Source organism: Cyprinus carpio, chromosome B10 (assembly GCF_018340385.1).
Source record: "Cyprinus carpio isolate SPL01 chromosome B10, ASM1834038v1, whole genome shotgun sequence".
Classification (NCBI taxonomy): Eukaryota; Metazoa; Chordata; class Actinopteri; order Cypriniformes; family Cyprinidae; genus Cyprinus; species Cyprinus carpio.
The window spans coordinates 22,528,097-22,549,328 of record NC_056606.1 but is presented as its reverse complement, the minus strand read 5'-3'; the positions used below and the strand labels follow the sequence as shown (position 1 = coordinate 22,549,328).

Below are 21,232 nucleotides of genomic sequence, written 5' to 3'. Positions count from 1 at the left end.
AAACCTGGACAGATGCATGCGAGACTGATGAAAAGTCACTCAGGAGATCTCTTAAACATCTTAATGCTTTCTCTTAGACAGCAATGAGATTAAAAGCAGAGTAAATAGAGACAAGTTCTGCTTCTCAGGTGTTTCATATGAGAAAAAGACCTCAATAATCTCACATATCATCTCAAATTGTGCTCATATTTGTCAAGATCACAAAAATATATTTTTATAAGCTCAAACTTTTCTCATTAAATTCAGGACCAGTTGATCTAAACCAGTGATTCTCAACTGGTGGGTCGCGACCCAAAAGTGGGTCGCAGACCTGTTTTGGGTGGGTCTCGGTAAGCTGGTCCAAAAAAAAAAAAAAAAAAAAAAAAAAATTAATGTGCGTCTCATGTTTGATTGGTCTTTTATTTTAAAAAGGGTTTATTTTAACAGGCATTCGTCAGAGACGTGCGGTAGTTTACTATGGTAGCCATGGTAACCATCGCCATGGTAACCATCCTGTGTTGTTTTGACATTCAGATTAGAGATGGCGAAGCGCAAATATGACCCAAACTATTTAAAAAATGGATTTTCGTACATTGAGGATAAAAATGGACAGAAACCCCAGTGTGTGCTTTGTAGTTTAGTGCTTGCCAATGAGAGCATGAAACCGTCCAAACTGAAGCGCCATTTAGAAACAAAACATCCCGCATCGAAAGACAAGCCGGTGGAGTTTTTTCAAAGACGTCTCCAGGAGCTGAGGGCATCACAAAAGTGTCTGACAGCGTCTTGCTCCAAACAAGAACAAGCTCTTCGGGCATCTTACCTAGTAGCTCACCGCATTGCAAAGGCCAAGAAACCCCACACAGTAGCCGAAGAGCTCATTTTACCTGCTGCAATGGATATGGTAAGAGAGGTGCTGGATCAGTCAGCGGCGGATAAACTGATAACCATACCACTTTCCAATGATACCATAGCTCGGCGGATTGAAGACATGTCTGGTAACATAAAACAACAGACCACAGCCCGCATCCAGGCAAGCCCTTACTACGCCTTACAGATGGACGAATCGACAGATATCGCTAACCATGCCATTTTATTGGTTTATGTGAGGCATGTGTGGGACGGTGATTTGCAAGAACAATTTCTCTGCAGCAGAGACCTCCCTACCACTACAAAAGCAGAGGACATTTTTAACACCCTGGACTTGTATTTGAGCTCACTGGGCCTCAGTTGGGAATATTGTGTGGGAATCACCACTGATGGAGCTGCCTCTATGACCGGGAAACATTCCGGTGTGGTGAAGCGAATTCTGGAGAGGGCACCTAACGCGACGTGGAACCACTGCTTTTTTGCACCGAGAAGCGCTGGCGGCTAAGAATATGGTACCTTTACTTGATGAAGCTTTAACAAATGTCATCAAAGTGGTGAACCACATAAAAACGGAGTGCAAAAAGTAGCCGTTGCTTTTCACATCTGTGTAAAGACCTGGGCTCTGAGCACATGCAGGTGCTGTATCACTCAGAAGTCCGCTGGCTGTCGAGGGGCAAGGTGTTGTCACGCTTTTACGAACTTAAAACAGAAATCGCCACATTCCTCTCAGAGACTAACTCCCCGTATGCAGAACTGTTTGACAACGAAATGTGGCTCGTACGAGTTGCATATCTTGCTGATATTTTTGAGCACCTCAACACATTAAATGTATCGATGCAAGGGAGAGGACACAATATATTTGAACAGTCAGACAAAATTGCTGCGTTCAAGAAAAAGATCTCACTGTGGCTAAATCATTTATCCAAAGACAGACTGGACATGTTTCCCAACTCTTGCTTTGAAGCACAGCACCTGGACAGTGCGGCCAAAAATAACTTGAAACAAACTTTAAGGGCACATATCACTAAACTTCAAGCTCGGTTTGACGACTACTTCCCAGAGAAACAAACAACCATGGACTGGATACGCGACCCCTTCGGTATCAATGTGGAAAACATCACGTTGCCAAGCAACGAAGAGCATCAGCTGGTGGACCTGTCATGTGACCTGACGCTGAAAAAGAGATTTGGTGAGGTAAGCCTTTCCCACTTCTGGTGCAGGGATGTGATGACTGAGTATCCATCCCTCGCCACTTTAGCAGTCAAAACGATCTTACCATTCAGCACAACCTATTTGTGTGAAAGTGGCTTCTCTACCTTGGTCCAGCTCAAGTCAAAGCAGAGAAACAGGTTGGAGCACTGAGCATGATCTGAGAGTAGCTCTGTCTACTGTCACCCCAGACTTTGAAACTCTTATCAAGAGTAAAGCACATCCCCAATTGTCTCATTAACTTCCACAAATGACCTGGTTACGTGAAAACTTTATTTTGAGTGATTTTGACATTGATTTTATTCACTTTTGTACATGCAGTTGTCATGGTCCTCCTTAGTTTCTTATTAATTTGCTCATAATGCAGTGAAAATATCTTGTTTTGTGGCCTTATTTATTTAATTAACTTTTGTACATGCAGTTGTCAGGGTCCAGTTACTTATTAAGCTCTGAAATGCACGTTGTACGGGATAATATATGTATGTATGTAGGGTTATGTTTTTAAAAAGATGATATTCACTGTTTTCAACAGTTATTTTTGAATAAATACATTTTGTTGGTTGAATTCTAAAAAAGTGGGTCGCGACTTAATGACCACTTAAAAATGCCTTTGATACTGTAGATCATAATGTTCTTATTTGACCTAAACTATTGACTCTTTTGTGTGTATCTTTATTTCTTTTAAGGAACTGTAGAAACATCTCACATCCTGCTTCTAAAGTGTTTCTCATGAGAAGATCCGACACACATTTCTCACACATTGTCTCAAAATGTCTCAGATTTTGTTCAGATTTGCCAAGATCCCAAAGTCTGTAACAAAAAGTCAGCAATCTCAAGCATTTCTCATCAAACTCAGAGTAAAATGACCTAAAATGTTGTTTTTTTGTGTCTGAAGAAACATCATTTCCAGCTTCTCAGATGTTTCTCATGAGAAAAAGATCCCAGTAGTTTTACACGTCTTTTGGAGATTTCAGATTTGCCAAGATCCCCAAGTCTGGAGTCTAAGCCAGAAATCTCTGAATGAACTCAAACATTTCTTTTGAGGAACTTCAGTAGAAACATCTCATGTCCTGCTTCTCAGATGTTTCTCATGAGAAGTCGTCCCCAGGAGTCTCACATATTGTCTCAAAATGTTTCAAACTGTACTCTTAATAAGATCCCAAAGTCAGAAATCCCAAAGATTTCTAATCAAATTCAGGGTCAAATGATCTGACCAACTGATTCATTGGTGTCTATTTTTTATTTCTGTTGCAAAATTAGTAATGGAAAAATTACTAAAAACTAGTTATGAAAGCACAATCTCTGAGCAATAACATTTCATCTGGGTGTGCTTTATTCCAGAAATCTTCCTGTTTGTTTTCCATCATTTCAGTGTAGTGTAGCACGGTTGCGTCAGACTGATGATGAGCACTGTGTGTGTGTGTGTTGTTGCAGACGGCGCTCCGTTCAGCTGGTGGGTGGGCCGGTCGGGCGAGGCACACATGTACTGGGGCGGTGCGGTGCCGGGCAGTCAGCAGTGCGCCTGTGGCCTGCAGGAGAACTGCGTGCATCCCGAACACTTCTGCAATTGTGACGCCGACAGCAAAGAGTGGTACGATACACTCACATGACTGTCAGCAGCACGTTCTGCTCTTAATTACAACCCCAAAACACGTTTGTTTAAAGAAAATGAAGCCTACTTTCATGAACATTGAGATGTTTTAGTGCATTGTAGCATTGTTTTCATGGCAGCTGCAGACATTAAAACCCTTTGAATTCTTAAAACTGTAATGCATTGAGATGTTTTCGTCTTTCAAACAGTATGAATTAGTCTCATTTAAACTTCAGATGCAACCAACAGAATAAGGCTTGGAAATTTGATTCATTTCTCAGAATCAGCCTAACCAAGTGAATCCATCTGATTCAGTGAATTGATTGAAATCTCTGACTTGATGATTCATTTTTAAATCCAAATTCAATATTGTCTGTTTAGTTAAGCTGATCATTCTCTTAATTCATTTAACAAAAATACACAAACATTAAAATACATACTGAATATTATCAGAGGACAGAAAATATTGCAATATGCTTATGTATTAAAAAATGTATATATGACCCTGAATTTTCGTCCAGACACTTGGATTTTTTAATAAAATATTTGATTGATTTTTTTAAAACCAAACAACAAATACCACCTTTTTATTTATTGCATACCATAATGCAATAAACGAATTAAGTTCCTCTTCAGGAACTCAAGCTGCGTCAAACGCTATGGTGGAATGCCCTCTGCGTGACCACGCTCTGAATCACATGTAATCAGCCCAATGGAAAAGCAAGACGTCATAGGCGGGTGACGTCATCGACCAGGAAGCTTAAAAGCACGTGCGGCAGTGCCGGCATTAGCCTTCTGTCATTTCAGCAAGCGCTCTGTGTGTTGTCAGTCTCAATCTGTGTTGTGAGTTTTATTTACCGTTGTTTGTCCTTACACAACCCATAATAAGCTCCACTATGTCTAAAGCACTCAGAAAGACGAAACATAAAGAGGAGAGCGAGACCGAGTCACGTTTTAGATCATGTGTTCCTCCCTGCCCACGCTACATCACGGGTGTGGATACACACAGTCTATGCGTGGTTTGTTTGGGAGCGGAGTACGCACAGTCGGCTCTCGAGGGGGACGACTGCCCGCATTGCGAGCATCTCCCACTGTGTTTGCTTCGTTCCCAGAAGGCTATCTTTGAGGAGGGAGCCTTCACCAGCGTTCCTAGCGGTGCTGGTCCCGCTTCCGCCGAAACGGAGCGCCAGCTGCATTCGTGGGGTTCGCAGTTAGATCTGCTGGAGGGAATGGAGACGAGCACGTCCCTGTCTCCTTCCTCACCCACCAGATCTGCCCGATCTCTGGGTTCGGAAGCCCACACTGCAGCTACTTACTCCCGGGGTGAACGCTCGATCCTTCTTCTGTCTTTCTCTGAGGAGGTTGACGTGGAGAGCATTGATGATGTCTCACCCCCTCTATCGCCCCAGTACGAGGAGCTGTTGGAGATGGTGACTTCTGCGGTAGCCCAGTTAAAAATCGATTGGCCCGCCGAGAGTCAAGCCGAGCCACAGCGAAGCAAGCTGGATGAACGCTTCCTGCGGTTGAGGCCACCACCTCCATGCCGGAGCCTGCCGTTTTCCCCTGACCTCCACACAGAGGTGTCGAGGTCGTGGGCTAAGCCTTTCTCAGCCCGCCTCTTCATCCCTGCTTCTGATTATTATGGAAATGTGGCAGGGTTGAGAGAGCGCGGTTACAGGGCGATGCCCCGGGTTGAATAGACGCTAGCCAGCTATCTGTCCCCAGGCACGACATCGTCCCTGAAGGCTCTGGCACTGCCCTCCAAGCTGCTGCATACAACATCAGTGCTGGTGGGCAAGGGGTATGCGGCAGCAGGTCAGGCCGGTGCGTGTCTGCACACGATGTCTGTGTTACAGGCGTACCAGGCAGACCTGCTTAACCCTCTGGAGTCTAATATTATTTTTGCCTCCAGAAGAATTTTCATCACCTCACAACATTTCTTTTTTTCATCAGTTTCTTATAAATATCTAAATGGCTAAAGTCTAATCTCACTGTAATCAGCACAAACTAGGCTATAATAATATGTGAGCAGCATGTATGTACATGATTGTGTTTTTGAGAAAAAAAATGTTATGCGTGGTTAGTGAAAAACTAAAAATGTTAAATCACTTGAATAAGACAATAAAACACATACAGAAAATTGGTTCCCAGGAATTTTGAGAACTGGAGCTTGGAGCCTAGAATTTTTTTTTTCTAAATGATGTGAAAATCATCTTGTTTACTCACTTACAGAAAACAATATATTGATTTAAATTTTCTAAGACACTTTTTGTTGGTAAAAGTCATATGCGAGTAGGCGTCAACTATCACGAATTCACACCTGAGAAGACAAAGGCCTGCATAATGAGCTGCATAATGAGCCATTCAGTCAGCTGTGTCACTGAGAGGGATGAGTTACAAGAAAGAATGTGAGGACAAAATAAATGTATATAATTTTATGTTTGTAGTTTATTTAGAATATATTTAATTATCCCACAACATAATGTAATATTCACTTGTGAGTGCAGTTAAACAGTTTATTAGGAAAAATCAAAGCTGACTTTCAAACTGAATTTTTTGCATCATTACTCCAGTCACACAATCCTTCAGAAATCCTTTTAACAATCTTATTTTCTACAAAAAAACATTTATTGTTATAATTATCATTATTATTATTATTATTATTATTATTATTATTAATGTTGAAAAGAGCTGAGAATAATATTTTTTTTAGGTGTTTTTTAGGGGGGATAAATTGAAAGAACAGCAATGATTGTTACATTTGTTACAGTTACATTTATTGTTACATTTATATTATTTACATCAAGCTTTTGAATGATATAGTAGTGTATATTGTTATTGAAACTTCATAATATTTCACTTGATTATACATTTAGTCAGGAATTCTAGTTTGTAAAAAGTCTTTGGAAAAAGTCTAACTAGTAAAAATGTTTACACGTTATGTGAAAACTAGTACACGTATATAAATAAATAAATAAGAGACTTACTCATGTTTATGATCTCTGCTGAATAAAGAGCTTCATTCTTTTTTCTGAGGAAATCCAAATCTCAAATCCTCAACCACATCACATCTTTTTGGGGTGAATTATGTCTTATTCCTCTCATCGCGAAGCAAACAGTAAAATAATAAAAACTTGAAGAACAATCTCGCTGCGTCGTCTTCTGTTGTGTGGGTGTATTCAAAAGCCGCGCGCTTCAGTGAAACATTTGAATCTCAAAAGCGCGCTCGGCGCGGGGGCGCATGGTCGCATTAGAAGATAATGAAGGGAGACGTGAAAAACGGACATCGCGTTGTTTTCATATGGATTACTTTATCACAGAATATTTGTTTTCGGCAGCACTCGTTTAGTGTTAAAAGTAGACATGTCAGGCTTTCTATAGATATCTCTCTCATGTCTCTTCGTTGAGTATTCACTGAGTTACAGTTCATTTTAATGACGCATTTGTATCTGAAGATCAGCGCAGACAAAGGCTGCAGACAGCACTCCTTGTTTGTTATCTTTATTTTATAAGTGCACAAAGTTTTGTTGTTATTATGTCTGTATACAAAAAAAAAGTAGACCCTTTACAGATTCGATTGATGTATTACACTTATCTGTACGATCAAAACTGAAAGTGTAATTTAAGTTCTTTTCGGGGTTATCAGGAGAAAATACCCCAAAACGCGTATACGCGTTAATCGACTTCAGAGGGTTAAGGAGCTGGATGAGGGCGAGGAGCTTAACTCCGATAACATCGCGGTCTGTGGAGTGGTCACCATCTGACATGGCATATAATTGTCTAGAAATGCTGGCCGTGTATCGAGCATTGAAAAACTTCCTTCCAGACCTGAGAGGTCACCATGTGTTGGTGTGCACTGACAACACATCAGTGGTCTCTTACATCAACCACCAGGGAGGTCTGCATTCGCGACCCCTATACAAGCTGATGCACCAAATCCTTGTGTGGTCCCAGGACAAACTCCTCTCACTCAGAGCAGTATATATTCCTGGACATCTCAGTGTAGGAGCAGACTTCCTGTCGAGACAGGGGCCGAGACCCAGGGAATGGATGCTTCACCCCGAGGTGGTGAAGCAGATATGGAAAATATTTGGCCAGGCTCAGGTGGACCTCTTTGCGACTCAAGAGACATCGCAATGTCCCCTCTGGTTCTCTCTAGTTCATCCAGCTCCTCTGGGACTGGAAGCTATGGTACAGACCTGGCCGAGGCTTCGTCTGTACGCTTTTCCCCCAATCGCTCTGCTCCCGGGAGTTCTGGCGAGAGTACTCCGGGATGGGGTTCGGCTGCTCTTAGTAGCCCCGTTCTGGCCGGGCCGAGTATGGTTCTCAGATCCATTTAGATTACATAGTTTTAACATAAAAGAAATCAATAAATTTAATGTGATTCATATGCGTCAGTTATACGTGAATGAAACAGGTAAGTTTTGTGTAATAGTTCACAGCAAAGTCCCCACACTGCTCAGTATTCATGTGTTTCCACACTACAGAGTGTTAAAGTAGCATTGAAGCAGTGCTGGAGCTAAGAAGATAATTAAGTGATGATTGACCATTAATGATGAACAGCTACTGTTAACAAGCAGAATCACCGAAGGAAAGAGAAACACAAGAACTCCAACTGAATTTAGCCACAGACGAAGATGAAATCATCTGAAATGAAAGACATTAAATCTCTCAAGATCTGATTAAACAACTCCTAAAACAGCTTTACCAGCTTCTCATTATTAGCCAGACTGACTTTTATTTTTGTCAGACGTCTAGAGAAGCTCTTATTGAGAATTAACAGAAGTTTAGATGTTATATTGTTTCATTTGAAATCACCATCAAGGAGACCAGTGTTTCCTTTTGTTGGGCTCTTGACCCTTGCTGTTTTGGTGGTAATGTTACGCTGGTTGTTTTAATTGTGTTTCTATATATAACTGACGCAAATGAATCACATTAAATTTATTGATTTATTGATTTTCTGTTAAAACTATGTAATCTAAATGGATGTAAATTCTGTTATGCAATTGAATTACATAAAATTTAAATTTAGACCGAAACATTTTTTTGAGTGCGTGCTCGTGTGCTACGGTCCTCCCAAAAGGGGTGAACCTGCAACTAAGCAAACCCTCAGCCGGTGGATAGTTGAGGCTGTCAACCTGGCTTATGAGTCCTCTGACCTCCCCTCGCCGATGGGACTCAAGGCTCACTCCACCCGGGGTATGGCGGCCTCCAAGGCCTTCTTAGCAGGTGTGTCGATACAAGATATCTGCAACGCTGCAGGATGGTCCATGCCCTCCACCTTTGTGAGGTTCTATAGTTTAGATATGCAAGCCACTCTGGGCTCTTGCCTTAGCTGTGCTCTTTGGATACACACTAGGCAGAGATGTGGAAGTCTGGCAGCATGGGCACCTCGTTCCCCATAGTGTTCGACGCAGCTCGAGTTCCCGAAGAGGAACATCTCAGGTTACCCATGTAACCATGGTTCCTTGAGGGAACGAGTCGCTGCATCTCGATGCCATACTCCTGGCACCCCTGCCAGCCCTTGCTTCATTCTCAGAGGCTAACGCCAGCACTGCCACACATCCTTTTAAGCTTCCTGGTCGATGACGTCACCCGCCTATGATGTCTTGCTTTTCCATTGGGCTGATTACACATGTGATTCAGAGCGTGGTCACGCAGAGGGCGTTCCCCATAGCGTTCGACGCAGTGTCTCGTTCCCTCGAGGCATGGTTAAATGCATAACCTGAGACATTTTTACAGTTTTGCTTCTATTTTTAACTTATTTTTTCTGTATTGTGGGAATTGGAAAATGTGCAAAAAAATCATCACTCAGAACTATTGTCCAAATACTTTTTAAACGTAAATTAAAATAGTTTGTTAATTTTATTAAAATTAATTTATATCATTTAAAACAACAGATGCCACACTGATGCAATAAATACATTTGGTTTTTCAGAATTGCTTATCTTTTTAATTTTGCTTTTATTTCACTTTAGGAATTGGAAAATGTTCTTGCAGTGAAATAAATAATTAAATAAATTAAAAAAGCAATCAAAGGACCGAAAAATATTCTGTTATGTTTGTTTTATATATTTCATATTTGACCCAGAAGACTTTTTTATAAAATGTTTTTTTTTTAATAGTTTATTGATTTTATTAAAATAAAATAAAAAATCAAAACAATTCTCCCTCTTTTTAATTCCACTTTATTCTGCATTAAGGGAATTGGAAAATGTGATTGCAAATGTAAAAAAATAAAGTACAAAATACAATAAAAACTGATCTTTTGATTTACGGGTGAAATTTGATCTGGACATGTTCTTGACAGGATTGATGAGATTGAAGTCGTGTTGTTCTCATGTGTTCAGTCATGCTGTTTTGATTTCTTTGACAGGTTGAATGACTCCGGGCTGCTGTCCCATAAAGAGCATTTACCGGTGCGAGCGCTGACTGTGGGCGACATCAACAGATCAGGTTCAGAAGCGGCCTACAGAGTGGGACCCCTGCAGTGTTACGGTGACAGTAAGTACCTCACTGATCACACTGTGAGCGCTTACTCTGTCATTCTGTCAAACCCACCGCCACTACATCAGCTCTGGCTGAATTGGCATTTCATGTGCTTAATAAAAACCACAGGCCAACTATGTAAATACTGCTACTGTAAATGTTTTCTCCAGATAACTTCTGGAACGCTGCCTACTTCAACAAGGAGACGTCGTACCTGCACTTTCCCACGTTCCACGGGGAGCTGAGTGCCGATATCTCTTTCCTGTTCAAGACCAGCTCTTCATCCGGAGTGTTTCTGGAGAACCTTGGGATCAAAGACTTCATACGGATCGAACTGAGCTGTAAGTGCATTCAGCCTTCCGGTTTATTCCTCTGAATCTCACAAAAACCAGATGTTTCAGCACGAAATAAAAAGGAACAGTTTTCGTTATTTTGAAGGACAGTTAAGAATTTTGTTTTTCAAATAGTAAATAAGTACACCTAAAGTCTTAATAGAAAAGCTCATTCTCATTAATTTAATTTGGGGGTGTGTGTGTGTGTGTGTGTGTGTGTGTGTGTGTGTGTGTGTGTGTGTGTGTGTATTCTCATGTTTGCATGGGGTTACATACGTGAGTTGTGTATGTCAATATTGCTGGGTATTTGTTGATTGTCCAAAGGGAGAAATAATCCAGAGAAGCTGTCGGCTGAAAAAATAGACATCACAAAATGGTTTTCTCCAGGGAAATTACCACAGAATAGCTCTTGAACCAATATGTAGAGATGTGCACGGCTGGTTTACAGTGAAACCCTCCTCTGCATGATCAGTTTTTTGGCAGTGTTTGCTAAGTCAAGCATCAGCAGTCATCTCCTAGTCATCTGAACCCCTAAACCTTTCAAATAAAGTATTCCAGTTTAGCCCCTGTGTTTGTGCTCCTATAGACTTATAGTTCTCTTGCTATTTTGAATGTTCTTGTTTTTCTGTTAGTGTATAGATATGATAATAATAATAATTTAATATAAATCTTGTTTAATCATAATATTGAATATACATCACCAGTCAAAAGTTTTTAAAGAAGTCTCTTCTGCTCACCGAACCTGCATTTATATGATCCAAAGTACAGCAAAAGCCAGCAAAATTTTGAAATATTTGAACTATTTGAAATAACTTTTTTCTATTTGAATATATTTTTAAATGCAATTTATTCCTGTGATTTCAAAGTTACATTTTTTAACATCATTACTTCAGTCACATGATCCTTCAGAAATCATTCTAATATTCTGATTTGCTGCTTAAAAAAATATTTGTTATTATGTTGAAAACAGCTGAGTAGGAATTTTTTCAGGTTTCTTTGATGAACAGAAAGTTCAGGAGAACAGCATTTATCTGGAATAGAAATCTTTTGTAACATTATACATGTCTTTATCATCACTTTTATCAATTTAAAGCATCCTTGCTAAATAAAAGTATTAATTTCGATAGTTCCTCCCACCCCCTCCAAAAAAAATAATTATACTGACTCCAAGCTTTTGAATGGTATAGTGTATAATGTTACAAAAGCTTTTTATTTCAGATAAATGCTGATCTTTGGATCTTTCTATTCATCAAAGAATCCTGAAAAAAATTTACTCAACTGTCTTAAATATTAATAATAATAATAATAAATGTTTCAACTACAAATCAACATATTAGAATGATTTCTGAAGGATCATGTGACACTGAAGACTGGAGTAATGATGCTGAAAATTCAGTTGCGCATCACAGAAATAAATTATATTTTAAAATATATTTAAATAGAAAACAGTTATATTAAATAGTAAAAATATTTTAAAATTTTACTGTTTTTTCTAATCACATAAATTCTTGGTGAGCAAAAGAGGATTCTTTAAAAACCATAAAAACTCTTACTGTTCTAAAAGTTGTGACTGGTACTGTAGTGTATATATTAAAATGATAAATATTACAGATACTATGCATATAATATACATCATTGAAATGTTAATACAGAAAAATAGAATGCTGTTTAATTGGAGTTATTAAATTTTTTTTTTTTTTTATGTTTTAATTTGCTTTGCTGAGTGATTTGATGCAGCATTTTCACCTGCTGGAGCAGAAAACAGGTGAAAAACCCCACAGGTGCACACAGGAGGAGGAACCGAGCCATTTTTAGAGAGCAGAAGATCACAGAAGCCAGTGCAACTGCATAACAAAATGCTAAAAATCACCCAGAACCCAAACATACCCAAAAACCACTTTCATTTCCTCTGAAAATGTAAACTCTAGTTCATCTGCTGTTAGATGAGCTCTATCTGTCTCACGTCAGCCGCAGTTCATCCGAACCCTATAAAAGCCCTCGTCCTGTGGGTGCGTGAGTTTTATTATACCCCTCTGTTGCGCGAGTATTTAACTGCATGAAAGAGCTGTTAAATTCCTGCCGTAATAGCCTCATGTGATGGATGAGAATAGAGTATGTGAAGACCTTACAGCGCCCGAGCACTTGTTCCTTTATAATGACAAATCCTCCGGCTGGAAGAGCTCAATTAACCTCTCATTATATGCTGACGGAGTCGGCCGCCTGGCGAGGCTGTTCATGTAGGACGTGAACTCACAGGAAGTTCCTTTCAAAGCACCGGACGAGAATGAACAGTGGCATCTGAGATCTGAGCTGGAAGAGTTCGGTCGAAATGTGATTTACTCGCCGTCACATCGATCCAAATCAGTGTGACTTTACTTCCTCCATGTAGCAAAAATAAATAAATAAATTGTTTTTTATATCCATACCAGGAAAATACTCAAGACGTGGATTGAGAATGTGTTTTAAATTCCAGTTCAGTTCCTGAGTTTGAATTGAGGTTGCAAACAGGATACAGAATTTACATGTGAATTTAAATGCAGAGAAAGAGAATTTAAATGAACTGAAATTCAAATGAATTTACATAAGTTTAATTTTTAACAAATTTGTAAATGTTGACTTCACAAAGACTAGATAGATAGATAGATAGATAGATAGATAGATAGATAGATAGATAGATAGATAGATAGATAGATAGATAGATAGATTACATAGCATTTATTAATATTTAGATTTAGCTTTTATTTTAAAATTTTCAGTTTTCATTGTTAAATTTTTGTATAATTTGCTTACACATATTTAATATTTGTACTATTTCTAGTTTATGTTTTTATTTCAGAATTGTATTTTTTCATTTTATACTATTATAGTTTTTAATTAATATTTCAAATTAGGAATATTTAAAAATATATAATGTTACATTTTTATATCAGTGTTTTTAGTATTATTTATATACTATTATAGTTTTTATTAATATTTTGATAGATAGATAGATAGATAGATAGATAGATAGATAGATAGATAGATAGATAGATAGATAGATAGATAGATAGATAGATAGATAGATAGATAGATAGATAGAATGATGAATCTATAGATAGATAATAAGTACGGTTCAAACATTTGGGGTCAGTAAGATGTTTTTAAATACAGTAAAATTAGAAATATTGTAAACTATTATTCCAAATAAAAATAGCAGTTTTCGATGTGAATATCTGTTAAAGTGTAATATATTTCTGTGATGCACAGAAATCATTCTAATATGCTGATTTGCTGCTCAAGAAACATTTCTGATTATTATCAATGTTGAAAACAGTTAATAATTTTGTGGAAACTCTGATGCATTTTAATTTTCGACTGACAAATATAAATACAACTTTCAAAATAAAAATAATAAATTTAAAACAGAAATCTTTTGTAACATTATAAATGTCTTCACTGTAACTTTCGATCAATTTAATGTGTCCTTAATGAATAGAAGTATTAATTTCTTTAAAAAGTGCTGGAGTACTGTCATTATGCTGCCATTTATAAAGCTTGATAAAGTCAGTCAACTTTCAAAATATGAGAAAGAACAGCATGAACATTCTGCTAAACATCTCCATTTGTGTTCCGCAGAAGAAAGAAGTCTATATAAGACATGAATGAGTAAACGATGGCAGAATATTGATCTGTGTGTTTAATAATGACTCCAGCAGCTCTGCATGCATTCACTGCTCTTCACCCTGAGCTCAGCTGTGCTGGGAATGATGAGCAGCTCGTAGCACTTCATCAGCGTTTTTCTGTCATTAGAGAAGTGCTTCATGACAGAAGGTGCTGCAGGAGCTCTTCATTCAGAAATCCTGCAGATGGAGCGGCGGGAGCCTGAAGATGCGCTGCTTCTTCAACATATGTGAAGACTGAGAAAGAAACTGAGGCGTGTGAACCAGATTTAGTTTTTTTTTTTTTTTTTAAGTTGTAAATGTTTAACTCTTTCCCCGCCAAACACAGACTTTCCCGGTTTTCCGTGTTTTCACTGTTATACGCTAGGGGGCGCTGTTACACATCTCCTGAATGAGTCTAGAACGTGCCGATCAAAAACACAACCGAGGAAGACGCAGACAAGAGCAATCTCATATATGCATATGATAAATAATGTGATCATCAACTATAAACCACATATAAATGAAAACTGGCTAATGTTTTCGAGTGAAATGTGGATCCAGGAAGTGATAAAGGACTGTGCAAGCTTTAGGAGAACTGGTGGAAGTCATCTACTGCATCTTTGCTTTGATCATCTTACTGAATATGATCCAGATGTTGTATTTGATCCAAAAATGCGACTTTCTCGGCTTTTTGTGAATGTTGCTTTTTTTATGAAACCAGATAAAAAAAATAAAAAAAAAAGAATGCTTGTAGCTAGAATATTTTTTTTTCTTTATTTTGATGTATTGCATGTCCAGATATTCACACAACAAAATATTCTGGGGGCCATTAAATTTTTGTGAAAATCATCAAAAATGCTGGCGGTGGCTGTCAACTTTTTAAAGTTACTGGCGGGGAAAGTGTTAAGGTTATCAGAGTGTGTTTTACAAGAAAACTATTTCAGCTTTTCAGTGTTACTTGATGTTTCATTGTAATAAAAAACATGTCCTATATATATATATATATATATATATATATATATATATATATATATATATATATATATATATATATATATATGGGATATTTTTCTTAAAATATTTTTAAAACTTTATTTTAAAAAAATATTTAATGTAATAAAATAAATATTTAAGCATTTTCTGTCTTCTATTTTCAGATTTTGTTATTTCAGTGTTATTTTACAATTAATTGTTGTAGATGTATGGTATATACTATTTATCAATATTTTAAATTAGCTTTTATTTTTATATATATTTGGTTTTTAAATATTAGTAAGATTTTTACAAATATTTTATATTTTTATTTCACTGTTATTTAAGTATGGATGATATTCTGTTATATGTTTATATGCTGAATTACTTTTTATATTTCAAGTTTTCTTTTAATTTTTTTTTATTTTAGTAAGATTTAGTTTACAAACTTTTAATATTTTTATTGTCTTTTTATATCAGTGTTATTTTACCATTATTTTTATATTATCCAAGCATATATTAATATTTTGTATTAGCTTTTTTATATTTTCAGTATAAATTTAAATTTTTAGAAATCTTTTTTTCTTTCAAATATTTAATATATTTAATAATTTTATTATTTATACTTTTATATCAGCTGTGTTTTAGAATTATTCATACACTATTATAGTGCTTATGAATATATTGAATTAGTTTTTATATTTGTGTTTTCAGTTTTCATTTTAGCTGTAGTAATTTTATGTGCTCTTTTGTCTAGATTTGTACATTTTCTGAAGAAAGCACAAGTTGCTATGTGGTGTCTGGTCAATAAAGGCTGCTCAATAAAAAGGATTCCTAAAAAAGTCTGTGATCTTCTGAAAGAATGTATTGAATGTGAAAGTAGCTCAGATCATTTGATGAAGGATTCGATGAGTTCATATTGAGTTCATATTTTCCTCAGCAGAAACATCTGGTTCCTCAGAGAAGCAGTAAAGATCTTAAAGAGATTTGGTGCAAGATTTCTCTCTCCTGCGGGTTATTAGCTCTATAGATGATGCTGTTCATGATTCTCTTCTCCCGTTAAAGGCAGCTGAATGTATCTGTCAGATGTTTTATCATTCATTTCATCATCATTAGAAGTTGTTTTTGACGTTCTCCTGGCGTTTTTCTCAAACCATCAAACATCATAATGCCACACAACAGATTGCATCATGTCTCATTTCTCCTCAACAGTTGCGTCTTATTAACTGGATCCAAACATCAGCCAAATATCAGTCTGAACATACATCAAACTTGTTTGTGTTTCCAGCTCCGACTCAAGTGCTCTTCTCGTTCGACGTGGGGAACGGTCCTCTGGAGGTGAAGGTGGAGACGCCGTCGGCTCTGAACGACGAGCGCTGGCATCACGTGAGAGCCGAGAGGAACGTGAAGGAGGCCTCGCTGTACGTGGACCATCATCCCAGCGCCGTTCAGAAAGCCCCCGCTGACGGACACATTCATCTGCAGCTCAACAGTCAGCTGTTTGTAGGTAGGAGATCATTTAACAGATAAACGATGTCTGTTCATCCTCAGAAGTCACAGCGCTGATATCATGCTTGGATGGGCATTATTTGTCCCTTTTGTGTGAAGAACTGTCTCATATATCATTCCAAAATCAAATAATCAAATAGGACATTTTGCTTAAAAATATTTGACACAAATAAAAAAATAAAACATTTTATTAAATACAAATAAAAAAGGAAAATTTGCTTTCAAATATTCTATATTTTTTCCTTTTTTATATGTTTTATTACTAATTCAGTTTTATTGTAGTATTATTATTTATATATTATTATAATATTTATGAATATTTAAAAAAAAACAGATTTTTTAAAGATTTTATATTTTTATATGTCTATTTTAGTTTTATTTTACTATTATAGTATTTATTCATTTATTATGATTAAAAGGGAATTTTTGCTTAGAAATATTTTCTTTTTTTATTTCTAATTAGTACTTTCATGTTTCAATTTCAGTGTTATTTTAGTAGCATTTATGTACTATTATAGTATTCAGCAGTATTTTGAATTGACTTTTATTTTTACATTTTCAGTTTTCGTTTTACTTTTAGTTTTAATAATGTTGTACTTTTGTCATTTTTATTAGTGTTTGTGTTTTTAATATTTACTTAATTTATTTTATTCCAGCTGTACTTTTAGTAATGTTAGCACTTTAACTTATTTCAGTTAATTTCTAAAAAAACAAAAAAACAATCTAATTTTCTTTTCTTTTTAGGTTTATTTTTCATCTAATATTTAAGTTTTTTTTTAGCTTTATTTAAATTACCAAACCAGTTTTACTTTTAGTATAAAAAAACTACTGTTATATACGTTATATTATTTTTGTCTTTACATATTTTAAAACTATAAAGTGTTTGCATTTTGTTATTATTTTAATGACAATTAACCACATTATTATTATTATTATTTAATAAAGTTATTCATACATCATTTTATTTGTTATATTGCCTTTTTAAATACAGTATTAAGAATAATTAAAAAATAATGATAATTATAACATCCAGATGCATCATAACTTATAATATGGGAAATTTGTAAGTAAAACTAATTAAAATAATGTTTAAAAAAAGCTTTTAAAAATTGTCTTTATGCAAAATGATTTTTGGAATTCATTTTCAGGAATTCAGAGCGTAGTAGTGTGATTATAGTTCAATCTTTACAGCATCTGCAGCAATTGGATTGGAGGATCCCATGACTGATCAAATGCTCATCTAGCTATGAAGAACTCCATTTCAGGCCGTTTATAATGCAGGTGTGAGGTCTTCTGGGTAAAACAGATCACTCATTCGATTCCAGGAGATGCTCTCAGTACTGCAGATATTCTGTTCAGCTCATAACATGAGAAAGAAAGTCATTTTTATCAAGTTACCAGCTTTGATAGGCTGCTGCAGACTCGAATGAGGCTCACAGGTCACTCTTTCAGAGACTTCATGGAGATCTCAGTTATTATTTCCCCTAAAATATCACATTCATCACTTTAGGAGAAATACAAATAAATACATATGCGTCAATAGATGTCATCCAGTACAGCACAGAGCTTAAAAAACTAATGTAGATTTATTGATTTTTTAAAATAGTTTTAAGTCAACAATTTGCATTTTGATATTATTTTAATGACTTTAATATTTTAATAGTTGTAATTAATTTTAATTAACTGTTCTATTGTAAGTTATGTATATATATTTTGGCCTATTTTAATAGATTTAGTGTAACAGTTTTAGTTTTAGTTAACGATAACACTTTTCTGCTTTAAATTATTATTATTATTATTTGCATATTTTAGTACCATTGAGTTTGTTTGTTTGTTTTGATTTAGTTAACAATAACAACATTATTCTATTTTTAATTATTTATATATTTGTTGTGCATATTTTAGAACCACTGAGAATTTTTTCATTTTATTATTATTATTATTGTTTTTGTTTGTTTTTTTTTCATTTTGTTTCATGTTTTTTTTATTTATTTATATTCTATTTTAGGACCATTAAAATATATTTTTTAATTTATTTATTTATATATAGCAATTTGCATTTTATATTATTTTAATTAATTTAATAGTTTTAGTTTTCTATTATATATATATATATATATATTTTGCATATTTTAGGATCATTTAGGGTTTTTTGCATATTAATGACAATTAACCACAATTAAGATCACAAACTGTAAGTGAATTATAAGTGTATCATAGTATTTTTACTTTTTTACAGTATTGAGAGTAATTATTAATAATTTGAGACATCAAGATCTCATATAAATACTTAAGAGGGAGACTTCTAATTTCTTTCCAAGTGAAAAATCTGAAAAAATAAGAGACATAATAGTCATCTGTTTACTGTTGGTAACACGTTTGCATTTGTCTCTTTCATAACTTGCATGTCAAAACTTTTAACACTTTTAACAGCATTTTCAACTTTTGTTTGAACATCTCACAGATTATTGGCACAGCTGGCACAGCGAGGTGTTCCCTCAAATGAATTAGCACTAAACCACTGAACACTAATATATGCAGGGTGCATTATTTCTGTATTTATAGCTTGTCATCTGCAGGAAAGGAATACAAAAAAAAAAAAAAACAATATTCTTCCCAAAGCAATTACCATCTAAAGGACAAAACCGCTGTGAAAGACTGACAGATTCAGCACATCAGAGGAAGAAAAAGGGTCAACGATTGTTTGTTTTGAACGGACGGCTCAGGTTCCCTGAACAAAACCACCCGCCACGACTCAAACCCTTGACAGCATGCGAGAAGGTTACGCTGGCAGCACGATAAAATACATCTTTTCCTTTCAGAACTTTGCTGTCATTTAATGGCCTGTGTGCTTTTCTCTGAGTCTGGACAGCTGTGTGTTTTCAGAGTAAACTGTGCTTGTGTCTCCAGGAGGAACAGCATCCAGACAGAAGGGCTTCCTGGGCTGCATTCGCTCGCTGAAGCTGAACGGGAAGACTCTGGATCTGGAGGAGCGGGCGGAGATCACGCCCGGAGTGACTCCCGGATGTCCCGGACACTGCAGCAGCTACGGGGACCTGTGCCAGAATCACGGCAGCTGCGTGGAGGATCACAGCGGCTTCACCTGCGACTGCAGCCTCTCGCCCTTCACCGGCACCTTCTGCCATAAAGGTACTGAATCTCTTGAGGTTCACCCTAAAAATAGGGCTGGACAGTACATCGATATCAGTACACATAAAAATAAATGCATTTACAATATTGTTAATGAAAATAATAGCTTCATCTCCACAGCTGCACTGTAAAAAATGATTGTGATTTTAACAGTAAGTTTCCATACTATATTTATTCGGTGAATAAATGTAATTACATTTAATGTAATTTTACAGTAAAATACTGTTAAAAATTGTTTTTCGAAGTGAAAAAGAAAAAGTTATTATATAATTTGCAGTGACAAACCGTAAATTGACACTCCCAGAATTCCCTGCATGACACTTCATATTTTATGTTTTTTTTTATTTATTTTTTTTAAATAATGTTACTTCTTAGTTTTTTTCTTATCAGTTGTGCACATTAGGGTTTACTCTTACATCTAATGTTGTTAAATTAATGTTTATTGCATTATTTCAGTATCGTGTGTCACCATGATGGGGATTAGTGTTTGACACTGTGCAGCTTCTGTATATAAGTATTGCCCTCCTCAGCTCGTAGAAAAGCTGTTTGTGATGAGCGTGTTCTTTTTCATCACCAGCAGTTTTTGGTGGTTATCAGTGCATTACAATGGTTCAAAACAGATATTAGTACTTCAAACTGTTGGTTTAATAACATTACATCAGTTAATGAAACATGGTATTTTAGTGTGAATTTCAGTTAAGTCTGTAAAACCTAAAATGTTGCTACCATATTTTTTACGGTGAAGTTCTGGCAGCCACAGCTGCCGGTATTTTACCGTAAGATTTTTTTGTTTTGTTTTGTTTTTTACAGTGTGCGCTTCATGAGCACTTCCCTAGTTTATTTGATAAACTCTTTGTAAATAAACTAAAACTCAAAGGTCTTCACACAAATAGTTTACTCTTAAAATACACATTTTATATATTATTTTGCTTAAGTATGTTTTTATGATGTTTTTACTTAATTTAGTTTCAGAAGCAACATTCCAAATTTTTGTTTTGTAAGGTTTAAAGAAAATCAGACACTTTGATCTTCTGAGACACCGACAATACACACACTGTGTATTAGCATAAAGGCATCTGTTTCCACATCCCACTGAAAGAAAATGCGGGGAAACGCCTCTCTCGCAGTTCCTTTTCATCCCTTTCCTTCTCCTCACCCATCCTCCCTTCACTCAGCTCACTCTGGATGGAGTAGAATATAATGTTCTACAAGAATGCAAGTGATATTTACAGTCATGTTTGGTATCCTTTGAAATGTGTGTCTGGTACAATGGTCTCAATCTTACAAGAAGCAGGCTAAAAGGTAATACAAATCCTAAGTGTTTGGAGATATTTTGCTCACTGTAGAGGGTGTGTCGTTTCCCCAGTGCTTTTCATGTAAATTACCATCTGTTTCCAAATCGTGTTAACATATCTAGGACTTGATTAATGCAAATTCCAATTGTTAGTTCCCATCTCCATTTCGGGGGATGTCTGGGTATTTAAGTGAAAACT

General features: G+C 36.1%; 1 protein-coding gene across 2 annotated transcripts in view; it reads left to right on the top strand.

Annotated features, from left to right (window-relative positions):
- Positions 1-21,232, top strand: part of LOC109094914 (contactin-associated protein-like 4) — a 135,688-nt gene that overhangs the window by 96,126 nt on the left and 18,330 nt on the right. For both annotated transcript variants that reach the window (XM_042733301.1, XM_042733299.1), the window contains exons 14-18: positions 3,490-3,646; positions 10,023-10,150; positions 10,306-10,476; positions 16,369-16,587; positions 19,500-19,739. In XM_042733301.1, the coding sequence (XP_042589235.1) occupies positions 3,490-3,646; positions 10,023-10,150; positions 10,306-10,476; positions 16,369-16,587; positions 19,500-19,739 (915 nt within the window). The remainder of the gene's footprint in view (positions 1-3,489; positions 3,647-10,022; positions 10,151-10,305; positions 10,477-16,368; positions 16,588-19,499; positions 19,740-21,232) is intronic.